General features: G+C 35.4%; 1 protein-coding gene across 1 annotated transcript; it reads left to right on the top strand.

Annotated features, from left to right (window-relative positions):
- Window positions 1-1,330: 1,330 nt before the first annotated feature.
- Window positions 1,331-8,932, top strand: LOC144964019 (uncharacterized). The gene is made up of 4 exons (XM_078897964.1): window positions 1,331-1,408; window positions 6,474-6,547; window positions 7,605-7,658; window positions 8,740-8,932. The coding sequence occupies exons 1-4, from the start codon at window positions 1,394-1,396 to the stop codon at window positions 8,930-8,932; spliced, it is 336 nt and encodes a 111-aa protein (XP_078754090.1). The 5' UTR covers window positions 1,331-1,393.
- Window positions 8,933-13,216: the final 4,284 nt, after the last annotated feature.

Below are 13,216 nucleotides of genomic sequence, written 5' to 3'. Positions count from 1 at the left end.
GTGAGGTTGGGAAACCGTAATATCATTTTCTTACAAATTTATAGGCCTATATTTTGTATTTTTACTAATCAACACCCCTTTTTGACGGTACCGTCGAGTTTTTATATGTATTGTATTATAATTATTTGTATTTGTATTATTCCCATGACTAATCACCAGTTTCTAGATCATTTCAGATTTCACAGAAGTTGGAAGACGACAGAGGACAGGACCGGATTCATTTTGTAAGATTTCATCTAGAATGGTAAGTTTTCAGGATTTTTTTCAGTTTCGTTCGTCATTTTCTTGGACTCCTTCATTATCCCACCACCAGTGTCTAATCACTATTAATTGTTTGAGTTTCAGATGGACCATCCAGGAAGACAACGAAATTTCAAGGGAGTCGACATCATCTCCAGGTAAGAAATTTAATCTTTTTTATCGTGATTAAAAAAAATAATCATGTTTGAATTTTACAAACTGAAATAGTAGATACCGATATGCCACCTTAGATTGCCTTCAGCATTAATCAACATGAGGTATTTATGAAAGTGAACAGATTCAGGGAGTTTAACTGTTGAGGTAAAAAACAAAAAAGTTATTGCTAATCATATTAGGTGGTGAGACTGCATTTCTTTCAAAACATAATTTCTTCGATAATCTATTTGTATACAAATTCAAAATATTAACAAGAATTACGTTTTTCAAAAATTCACTACAGCACGGTATCAAGAGACTGGATTGGATCGTGTATTCTTCAAAGGAATGGATTCGTAACGGAGACTTCATCACGAGGTAAGAATTATATTTCTCTCCTCTCCTCATTCTCTCTCTCTCTCTCTCTCTCTCTCTCTCTCTCTCTCTCTCTCTCTCTCTCTCTCTCTCCTCTTCTCTTCTTTTCTCTCCTCTTCTCTTCTTTTCTCTCTTCTCTTCTTCTCTCCTCTCCTCATTCTCTCTCTCTCTCTCTCTCTCTCTCTCTCTCTCTCCCTCTTTCTCTCTCTCCCTCTTTCTCTCTCTCTCTCCCTCTTTCTCTCTCTCTCTCTCTCTCTCTCCCTCTCTCTCTCTCTCTCTCCCTCTCTCTCTCTCTCTCTCTCTCTCTCTCACCCTCTTTCTCTCTCTCTCTCTCTCTCTCTCTCTCTCTCTCTCTCTCTCTCTCTCTCTCTCTTTCTTTCTTTCTTTCTTTCTTTGTCTTGGCTCAGTTCATCGGGGAAAGAGTTGTGGGGTAAGGACATGATATTTTGATAATTATTATTGCTTAACAATTAATTTGACAATAAATGGTAAAGATTTATATAATACGAGTACGACGACATTTTAACAGCTGTAGACTGTAAACTAGTGCTGAACAAAAATTAGATGATGAAAGAAACCACAAGGCACCAAGTGATCAAAGATATGAAATTACTCGAAACTTATGGCACATATCAATGTAATATGTTAATTTTCTGTCTGATGATCATATAGTAACTTTGTCTATAATATTTTTGAGGACTTTACTTTTAATATATAGTAATATTATTCGTTTGCGTTGTGTTGTAGATGTCAAATACAGTCGAGATACCTAGTGCTCTAGATATAGAATTCTAAGTCTAATTTCTTACACTACAGATACTAGACGTCTACGCTTACAGTTAAAGCTTTATTCGTTGTAGTAAATTCATTCCGAATCCAAACCAAATAACATGGATGGATTTCAATTTCAAGGTCCGTAATATCGAACCAAATTGGTCACCCCAAATTATCTATCTGTACACGCCCATGCCCATACACACAATTCCATTATCCATACGCTTCACAGTGTGTCACATAACTATAACGCTGTCACATAAAGCCTTTTCGTGTGTTTACATAGCGCTCTTTTTAACAGTGCATTGAATAATTTTTTTATAGTAAAAAAATCTTGCACTAGACTAGACATGAAAATCGACATTCATACCAATCTGAACTGAATTCATCTGAATGAGTATATTATAGTCCACATTTATTAGACTATTAACAGATATATTATTTCTTGGTTTTTTCAAAAGTAAATTGAATTTGAAAGCATTGAATTCAATAGCTTTTAACAGCCTCATAAGCCAAATATTTTAAACTTTGTCAACTGTGTAGTGTAATATGAATGAATATTGGAGGTCAAAATAATTGAGTTATGCCCCTTTGTATTTTAAGAAGTGAGATTCTTTGCATGTGATTTTTACAATGAAGCACCTCAAAATACAAGGAAAGCTTTCTTGTGCTTATAGAAATAGTAAAATAAAATAACGATAAATATTCAATTGTAAGCTTCAATTTATTAGACGAAGACAGATACTGTCTAATAAATTGAAGCTTACAATTCAATACTTACCATTATTTTTTCTTCAAGCTTCAATCAGCTCCATTTTAATTATAGAAATAGTGTATCTGCACAATATATCAAACTTTGAAAAAAATCCCAGCCGACAATTTGACTGTTTTGAGCCTTGAAGTTGGCGAAAATCTACGATTTTGTTGAGCATCATATTATGCAGACCTGCCATACATCCTGGATTTTCTGGGATTATTCCGGATTTAAGCCAACATCCCAGAATCCCAGAATTGAGCTGATAATCCCGGATTGTCAATGCCGATGTTTAAAAAAAAAAATTGTTTAAAATTTATTAATTTATTTGTTTATTTTTTATATTTTTTTGGCGAATTTTTTTATTTACGAAAACACGTGCGATTAAAGGGTATTCGATTACGGAAAGACGTTAAGGTATCGTGATTGACTTTTTACTTTTTAACTGTCCTCTTTGAGTACTAAATTTCTTAAAATTTTGGATCCACTGCTCAGACTGCATCAATTCAACTTATTTATAAATAGTAAGAGATAGGTTGAGCAGCGGGGCGTAATAATAATATAACACACTCGGGGGATGCACACCATTAGCTCCAAGACCCTCACTCGCTTAGTTCAGGTGCTCTAGTTAATAAACTTCTCGTTTCAATATTCTTTCTCTCTCTCTCTCTCTCTCAGGCCTGTAAATCTTCCGTCTATTGTCGGATTTCCGACAGTACGATTTTGCTCTTAAGTGCTAATATTTTTTAAAAAAATAATAATAAAGATAAAATTCGTAACGTCAAAGAACAGAACCAATAAAAAAGAGAATAAAAGAGTTTTATTTCGTTCCTCGAAAAAAATAGATTTTATTCCGTTTCAAATGTCGACTTAAAAAAAAAAACAAAACAAAAAAACTTTTCATTTGTCTTATCAAAGACCAAACAAAATTTGCCGTTTATCAGTTAGCTATAATATTATCATGCCACCTACACGCTCCGCTAGACATGTATGTATTCACTGCCTGGCTATTGTGCCACAGCCAGCGAGAGTGGGTCGCGAAGTTCGTGCGAGTCGTCTTCACACACACACACCTAGTCAGTAAATAACGCACGTACAGAAGTGTGTCGAACCGGACGGAAGGTTTCTCTCTATTTTGCTACTGACACACATGCATATCTCTGGTTCTTATTTCGCCGTCTCTATATTTCTTTGGTTCCGTCCGGATGTGAGACGGAAAAAACATAATGCGAAATAATAATTTTTTTTTCGAAATAATATTCTTCTTCGAAAGCTCTCACACCACCGTACCAGCTCCTTCTTCTTCGTTGTCGTCGTCTTCGTCATCTTCTTCTTCTTCTTCTTCTTCTTCTTCTTCTTCTTCTTCTTCTTCTTCTTCTTCTTCTTCTTCTTCTTCTTCTTCTTCTTCTTCTTCTTCTTCTTCTTCTTCTTCTTCTTCTTCTTCTTCGTCTTCTTCTTCTTCTTCTTCTTCTTCTTCTTCTTCTTCTTCTTTCTTCTTCTTCTTCTTCTTCTTCTTCTTCTTCTTCTTCTTCTTCTTCTTCCTCTTCTTCTTCTTGTTCTTCTTTTTCTTCTTCTTCTATACTATAAGAATTAATCCAAATAAACGAAAGAATCAGCGTAAATATTTAACCAAAACAGGAGTGAAGATACCCAGCTTCCTGTGTTAAGCACGCGATACACATCTTTCAAAAGGGTAGGAATTGTTCTCTTCCTTTCAACTTTTTACAACTAACTCAGACCTGGGCCCTCAAATAATTGGGATTTTTTTTGGTACCATAAAATAAGGACCTCGTTATAAATAAGTAGGGGAAAGTGACTAGTTAATTGACGTGTCATATCTGTCTTGTGTCCATATTTTTGTCCTGTTGTGTCTATTTTCACGTGTTCAAAAAGTTCTGACAATTCTTCACCAACCATTTACAGGCCTGCTCTCTCTCTCTCTCTCTCTCTCTCTCTCTCTCTCTCTCTCTCTCTCTCTCTCTCTCTCTCTCTCTCTCTCTCTCTCTCTCTCTCTCTCTCTCTCATTCTTTCTCTATGCCGTTCTTTATCTATCCCTCTCTGTCTTTCATTCTCTATCTCTTTCATTCATTCTCTCTTTTTTTTTTCCTTTATCTTTTTCTCTATCTCTTTCCCTCTTTCTTTCTCTATCTCTCTCTTCCTCTCACTCTTTTTTTCTTTTCTTTCTCTCTCTCTCTCTCTCTCTCTCTCTCTCTCTCTCTCTCTCTCTCTCTCTCTCTCTCTCTCTCTCTCTCTCTCTTTCTTTCATTCTTTCTATATCTCTGTTTCTCTCTCTCTTCTCTCTTTCTTTTTCCTTTCTCTTTTTCTCTATCTCTTTCTTTCTTTCTTTCTCCCCCCCCCCCCCTCTCTCTCTCTCTTTTGCTACAAACTTTCTTTGTTTCTCTATCTCTCTTCTCTTTCTTTCTTTTTTTTTTCCTCTCTCTTTCTTTCTACATTCTTTCTTTCTTTATCTCCCTGTCCTCCACTCTCTCTTTCTTCCTTTCTTTTCTACCCCCTCCCCCCTTCTCTCTCTTCTTATTCCTGTCTTTCTCTCGCTCTCTCTCTCTCTCTCTCTCTCTCTCTCTCTCTCTCCTCCTCTTTCCTTCTATATCTCTCTCTGCTTCCTCCCTCCCCTCTCTCTCTCTCTCTTTTGTTTTTTGTTTTTTTTTTGGGTTTTTTTTTTTTGCTTTGGCCTCCTAGTCAAGTAAACAAAAAAACACTGGGAGACAAAATATATTATTCCAGAAAACAATTACAGCTACATGTATTATGTATTGAGATTCACATCATCAATGACCAAAAGTGAAACACTAAAGTCAAGAAAAAAAAAATACTCCTGAGCTATAATGTTCAATACGAATAAAATGCACACTTATCAATGGTTTTTGTGTCCAACAACATTTATGATTATGGTGGCTGTTCATTTCTTTTGTGAGGTTTATTAGACACTGAAGAGAATGATCTTATTTAATTTCATCCTCTTTGATGTCTGCAGTAAATATTTTCCTTTGATGGAACAGTTTGGCCGCTTTCAGCAGTCGCATCTTGATATAGACAGTGGCGATGGTCTTGATCAATGTTGTTATGTGATCAGCCTCAATGCCCATTTCATTGTCAAAGAAGGGGTATTTCAGTGATGGGAAAAGGCGTGTGTGCCTTGACTGTTGTCATCGTTTGCATGTGCAGTAAGTCCATGTTTGATGGTAGACCGTCCACTGCTGTTGGACTGGGCACGATTGTCCGGAATATCTTTTCACCTGTCTGTATATTTTCTTGGACACATGTCTTGGTATTTTGAGGTCGCAGCTATTTTTTTTCTGCAAAAATTCCTTTGTGGCGATGCACAGTAACTACCAAAGAGAACGCTGGAACATTGACAATTTTTATTTCTCTAAATCGTAAAATTAATTATGTTAATGGATTGCATGAAGGAGATAAATAAACCATGGGATAAGCGAAAGCAAAAACTAAAGAAATACAGTAAGCTACAGTGACGAACAAGGGGACATTTTTCCTTATATCCCTGATTGGGTTGAAAAATCCCTGATTGGCATAATCCCATGTTGGTAGGTCTGCATTATGCTATGAATTATTGTTTGGAAAATTAGAGTACCAGACCCATATTTTTGCTATTTTATGTTGGACCAAATGTTATGTATTGAGATTCACATCATCAATGACCAAAAATGAACCACTAAAGTCAAGAAAAAATAAATATACTCTGAGCTATTTTCAAGATCAGATATTTCCAAAAGTTGAAGGAAATTTCCATTTTCTTTCAACTAATTGTAATCTATGCTAAAAGTTGTACAGGAATACCAAATTTGAGAGATTTAACTTGATTAATTAAAAAAATATAGCCTCTCCATTGTTTGGAAACCACAAACAAAGAGTTTTACAAAATGAAATCATAGATTCCAATGTTCCACCTTAGATTGCCATCAGCATTAACCAACATTAGGTATTTACAGAAGTGACAATTTTTCTCCTGATATTTCATTTTCAAGAGTTTGATTTTTTTTTAAAAATTGGCAAGGTCAAAAAATTATTAGTTACTATTATCATTAGGTGCAAGACTGCATATCTTTCAAAACATAATTTCTTTGCTCATTTATCTGTTTACAATTTCAAAACATAAACAAGAAATACATCTTTTTTTATTTTTAATTCACTAAAGGACGGCATGAAGATACAGGATTGCATCGTGTATTCTTCAAAAGATTGTATTCGTAATGGAGATCCAATCTTAAGGTAGGTATTCCATTTAGTTCTCTCTCTCTTTCTCTCTCTATTTCTCTCTCTCTCTCTCTATTTCTCTCTCTCTCTCTCTCTCTCTCTCTCTCTCTCTCTCTCTCTCTCTCTCTCTCTCTCTCTCCCCTTTCTCTCTTTCTCTCTCTCTCAAACCTTCTGTATCTCTCTGTCTCTCTCTATTTCTTTTTCTGTCTGTCTCTCTGTTGGCTTAGTTAACTGGTGAAGGCGTTGTATGGAAAGGACGTTTTGATAATTCGATAATTATTCTTGCTAAACATCAACTAATTAAATAGATAAGGAATGATAAATGTAAAAGATTTAAATATGAGGACACAAACAGATGTAAACTGTAAAATATTGGTGATCAATAATTAAATAGTGAAAAAAACAAAAGTCCCGTGATATGAAACTCATTGAATCCATTGTTTGGAAACCACTGACAAGAGTGCTTCAACTTCAAGTTCAACGAAAATGCATAGACTAAAATATATTTCAATTGCTCAAGGTATTGAATATCAATCAAAACTCAAAGGTTACAGCAATAATGATTACTAATTTTGAGTTTAATACAAGTTGTGTGCAGGGCTTCTGACTGACAAGTTTCTAAAGATAGAGCGCAGCCAGTATTCGAGTTCGGGACCTTTGGGGTACAAAACAAAAACTGTACCACTGAGCGACACTGACAAACTGAAACAGTGATAAAGTATTTTCTCGTCATTTAGCTAACAACTACAAAGTAAAATTGCTTATAGTTATAGTAGTAGAATTCTTTTTTAACTAATGTTAGATAATGAAATAATCAGGAGTTTGGTTTGATGTTGATAAAAGTATAAACTGCACGATTAATAGCCTTGTGCTATGTCTTCATTTAGAAGTTAGCTTTTGAGGTTCAACTGGGGAACAGAACTTGTCACATTGTTTTAGTAGTTAACCAGTTGAGCTATAGGGATGAATGTAAAGATGATCTGAACGTTTGTCGTGAGACTGCATTTCTTTCAAAACACTACTTATCGATCACAACTTAAACAAGAATAACGTTTTTTATTATTTTCTCAAGGATGGACAGGATTGGATTGTGTATTCTTCATATGACTGGAGCCTTCTCCTCGAGGTAGGAATTTCTGTTGGTCTTCTTCTCTCTCTCCTCCCTCTCTCTCTCTCTCTCTCTCTCTCTCTCTCTCTCTCTCTCTCTCTCTCTCTCTCTCTCTCTCTCTCTCTCTCTCTCTCTCCTCTCTCTCACTCTCTTCCCTCCTCACCCTCTTCCTCTCTCTCTCTCCCTCACTCTCTTCCTCCCTCACCCTCTTCCTCTCTCTCTCTCTCTCTCTCTATCTCTTTCTCTCTCCCTCACTCTCTTCCTCCCTCACCCTCTTCCCTTCTCTCTCTCCCTCACCCTCTTCCCCTCTCTCTCTCCCTCACTCTCTCTCTCCCTCACCCTCTTCATCTCTCTCTCTCTCCCTCTTTCTCTCTCTCTCTCTCTCTCTCTCTCTCTCCCTCTCCCTCTCTTTCTCTCCCTCTCTCTCTCTCTCCCTCTCTCTCTGTGTGTTCCTCTTAGTGGGGACCTGTGCTTGTGTCAGTATGAGACATTTAGGTATTTAGGTGATCTCAAACTAAGTACATTAATAGTGTGCTCTACATCTACATCTGTTCCCTATTTGAACTAATACCCTCTGTCTTCCTTTTTCTTGGGCACTTTGATTGTAATTCTAGAAATTTTTACTATCCCACTTTCTTCCTTTTTACTGGCGCTGATATTATCTAAATGTGTGGCAAGCGCCGTAAAACCCTTAAAAACGAACATACTACAACTACTACAAGCACCACCACCATTACTACTACTACTACTACTACTACTACTGCTAGTTGTTAAATAGGCCTCTCACAAAATAGTATGTATATGATACTAAGACTAGGCCTCTCACAAAAGATTATGTATATTATACTAAGAACAGGCCTTTTATAAAATGTTATGTATATACTAAGACTTGGCCTCTCACAAAATAGTATGTATAACCTTAAGACAAGTTCTCTCGCAAAATAGTTTGTATATACTAAGACTACAAACGACTTAGTTGAAGCTTGAAAATCTTGAAAGATAGAAAGCACCAGGATTAGACAAGAATCAACAAAAGTTGAACTAGATGTGAAGAACTGATTTTTTCCTGCATTTTATAATCTGTTACTTTTTGTTACAGATATTTGACGTCATCAAGCTCCAGGAATCGAGATTGGCCATATGTGGGCGGTAGGGGCGTGGCCAGCAGGGATGGTGAGGTCATGGAGGATGATTGTGGTATTCAGCGGAGTAATGGGATGGGTTATATTGGAGGGCCCCGGGATTGTAATGCAGTGATCAAGGTGTTGGAGGAGTTGTTGGTGGCGAGGTGATGATGGGATGTAGATGGTGGAGCAACAATAGTGACATTGTTGGTGAAGGTGGCATTGTTGGGTGACGGGATGATGGAAATCATGATGGGAGGGTTGTGGTGGTGAAGGGATGATGATGGAAGTGATGATGATGGCAATGGTTGTGAAGGGAGGTAATGGTGGAGGAAGTGATGATGGTGGTATTGGTGGGGTTGTAGTGATTGTGATGTAGAGATTGTGTTCGTCGAGGAAGGTGTGTGGTGGGTGGAAGTTGTGGGGAGGATGAGGATGCTGGAGGTAGATTCAGTGATAAAGTGAAGGTGGTGGTGTGGTTCTGGACTTGGGTTCGAGTTGATTCCAACTGGTTAGGGCCGGGTGAGTTACATTCGTGTTCTTTGTGACAAGATGATTGTGGTTGGCATTCGCATGGATTTGAAATACAGATAAGTGTGCTTCTACCGGTGGGGGTGTATTTGTTTGTGTTTCATGTCCATACCCAAGTGCAGTAGGCGGACTGGAGGCCTACAGGAAGCCCGAATGTGTTTGGGCAGAATGTTGATTTACAATTGTCTTGAAGACGGGATAGGGATGTGATTTGTTTGACTCTTTCTGGATGGGTCACCTTGACCCTGGGTTTGGAACTGTGCCATTTACTGGATCTTTATTGTTGAACCTGCTTCTATCATTTTCGCCAAGCCATGGCTTTCACTATTACCACTAACCTCACATCATGGTCTCTTCTATCACAACCCCTATGACTCTACCATTACTTCCCATCATCCCTTCCAAAGCTATCACCTCCCAACACAACCATTGCCATCAGAATCGCCTCCCATCATCATCATCTTCACCACCATAGCCCTGCCGGAGTGATTTCCATCATCACGTCACCTGCCTTGCCATTTTCACCATCATTGTCACTGCTGCTGTTTCCATCTTCTACATCCCTGCCATCACTTTTATATCAACAATACTTTCTTCATCTTGAGCTCTGCTGGTGCAATCTCTGCCGATCTGACCCTGAAAATTACTCTTAGAACACCATGATCATTTAAAGTGGCTTTATCGTCCCTGCCACCTTGCAAGGCAAGCAAGTCAAGCAAGGCAAGCAAGTCAAGCCATCAATGGTGACTCTTATCACCATTGCCTCTTTCACCAGCAATGGTGACTCTTATCACCATTGCCTTTTTCACCATCAATGGTGACTCTCATCACCATTGCCTCTTTCACTATCAATGGTGACTCTTATCACCATTGCCTCTTTCACCATCAATGGTGACTCTTATCACCATTGCCTCTTTCACCATCAATGGTGACTCTTATCACCATTGCCTCTTTCACCATCAATGGTGACTCTTATCACCATTGCCTCTTTCACCATCAATGGTGACTCTTATCACCATTCTCTTTCACCATCAATGGTGACTCTTATCACCATTTCTCCTTTCATCGCATCCTTTCCAATTTTTGTCAAGCCTATATTATACACTCAAGCACTTAAAGAATTTCATTCACCGATAATAAGATTTAAATGGCCAATCTATAACTTCAGATATGGTAACTTTCAGTTGTTTTTGTCGTATTTTTTCAAGTTGCAATGTTGTCATTTTTCTTTAATCTTAATTTTTTGTTCACAATATTTCATCAACTCACAACATGTCATATGGGAATATCTATTACAATTACCTTGTAGTTGGATTGAAAGATAATTTTCTCAAGAAAAGTCATCAAAATTAAAAGAAATTTTTTTCCTGACTCAGAATTTTCAATGGCCATTTTAATGTTAATGACTCGCGTACTGTATAAAATAGCTTTCATTTTGTATAAAGTTTTGATAAATGTACTTTCATTGCATCCACCATTCACTTTACCTTATTTTAATCTCTTATTCATGTATCATTCATTGCCTATAAGTTTTATTGTCTAATATTTTAAAGTCATATCAATGTCTGGTTTTATTGGAATGTAATTTCAAACTCATGTAATACTTGCTACTTAAAGAAGTGATTTGTTTCTAGAAACCTCTCTGTTTAAAAATTACACAGATCGCTTGACATATCATTCTATAGATATACTCTAATACCCTTTTAATTTCGCGATGCCTATACACTTTTGATTTATTAGCAATGATACAAAAGTAATAATAATTTTTCTTAAAATAAATGTAGGAGTGATGCACTTATTACAAAATATTAATAATACGTTAAGTTTTTATAAAACGTGGTTTTAATTTATTTCATATTCATCGTTATTCAAATTATAAATTTCTTAGTCAGCCTTAGTAATTTGATAAGTTGATATTTTGGTATTTAGTTAAAACGCACATGTTGAGAAAATATGTTACATTTTGTTTTTAAAAAAGATGTTCAAAAATGCATTTGTTATCATTATATACAGAAACTGAAATTCAGGTATTTCGTATTTTTTTGTTGGCATTACCTTACATTAATAGAAAATTCACTTTTTTGAAAATGTTTATTCTATTTCTTTTATAAATTTAGTGTCAATTTAATGTTTTATGTTTGAATATGTTTTACAATTAACTTGTGGTTGGATAGGCTTTGTCATACATATAGTGAAATCGTCTCATCAACGTTGCGCTTTAATAATAATGCATCTACCATTCATTTCTCCTATCATTATACAGTTTGGTATCTTATTCACACAAAATTACATCACAATATCATCATGTTCTTGTACAGGTTTTATTATCTCGTGCTTTATAATCATATCATATATGTTGAGTTTTAATGGAATGTAATTTTGAATTTTGTTTTATACTTTATGGTAATTGTGCAAATATGACATAAGCGATTCACAAAAGGAATAGATACTTCATTTATTTAATATTGAAATATTTTTGTATAATGTTAATACTTAATGCTTAGAGAAGAAATTATTGTTAATATAAAAATTATATTCTTTTATCTGAGAAAGAAATAACAAGCTCAACAATTTTACACAAATCCGTTATTTACATTATCATCATTGTAAAAATATATTCTCATATATAGATTTGATCTTCTAATATTTTTTTTTATCCATCAATTTTCAAACAATAAATTTCTCAGCCAGCCATTATTACTAAATAAACATCAGAGAGAGAGAGAGAGAGAGAGAGAGAGAGAGAGAGAGAGAGAGAGAGAGAGAGTATATTCACACTTTTCACGCCAAAACAATATTAGCTATATGACAAGTGGGGTCTAGAATTTAGTTTGAATAAGTTAAGAATTAAAAACAAAAAGATCCATTGTTTTCGAATATATGATGTCATGGCCAAGTAGTCATTATATAAATAAGCAAGTATTTAGTTGTACTTATTTGAAATCAACGCTTAGTTTACCTTCCTTTTTTCTTCAAATAATGAACATCTCAGTCGCCCAATCATTAATTGGTAAAATAGAGTATTTTAGAAGTAACATATATTGCCAGTTGGACTGTGCGTTTATTTGCTCCTTGCCAAGGAAGAAATATATAATTTCTGTAGGGAAATGGGCCAAAAGTATTCTTATCTTTTTTAGTTGTTTAAATATATAATACGATGTTGAATTAAGCAAAGTCATACATGGAATTTAAACATAACAAAATGAAATTCATTGTAATTGGATATGGCATTTTATTTGGCATCTTTTAAAGAAATCACCAACATGTTCTAATGATTTGTAATAACCATTAAATGTTTATTGCTCGCATAAATTATAAGATGCTACCACTTTATAACATAGATTTTTAAATCGTGATATTTAATGACATTGTATATAGTTTTGATGAGTGTTTATAATAATGTATTTATGACATACATATGTAATCTCATTGTATATAGAAAATCCACAAGTACTTGTGGGGCTGTATTTTATATTGTCTTTTTACAATTGATCCAATTTTATTTCCATTCTGTCTGGTGACCTGCCACTCAAAACTTTCATAATTATCAATTATATCGGCTCAGACCACTCAGAGAAAATGTTTAATTTTTGAATCACATTCTTGTCTTGTTAAATTTCATATTGTCACACGATTTAGTGTGACTAATTCTAAAGTTAAGATATTTTTATGGCTGAAGTGGTGAGAGTGAAAACGCGTGTTGTAAAAATAATTAATGCAGTTGTGAAATGATAAACGCTTCTGCTAAAAGGAATACAGTTTTGTCCTTTCCAACGTTTTGAAATTATGATGTATTATAGAAGAAACCTCTTTGTTGGATTTTGTGCTTGTGTCTGGATGAGACTTATAGGTGATCTCAAACTAAATACATTGGTGGTATGCTCTTGGAATCTACATCTGATCCCTATTTGTTCCCAGTTC

This window comes from Berghia stephanieae, chromosome 2 (genome assembly GCF_034508935.2).
Source record: "Berghia stephanieae isolate SIO BIC M18660-M18661 chromosome 2, UCSD_Bste_1.3, whole genome shotgun sequence".
Classification (NCBI taxonomy): Eukaryota; Metazoa; Mollusca; class Gastropoda; order Nudibranchia; family Aeolidiidae; genus Berghia; species Berghia stephanieae.
This window is presented reverse-complemented; position numbering and strand designations above follow the sequence as displayed.

Coding starts and splice junctions, on each gene's coding strand:
- LOC144964019 (XM_078897964.1), top strand. Junction 6,548..7,604: donor AATGGAGATCCAATCTTAAG/GTAGGTATTCCA, acceptor TATTTTCTCAAG/GATGGACAGGATTGGATTGT. Junction 7,659..8,739: donor ACTGGAGCCTTCTCCTCGAG/GTAGGAATTTCT, acceptor TTTTTGTTACAG/ATATTTGACGTCATCAAGCT.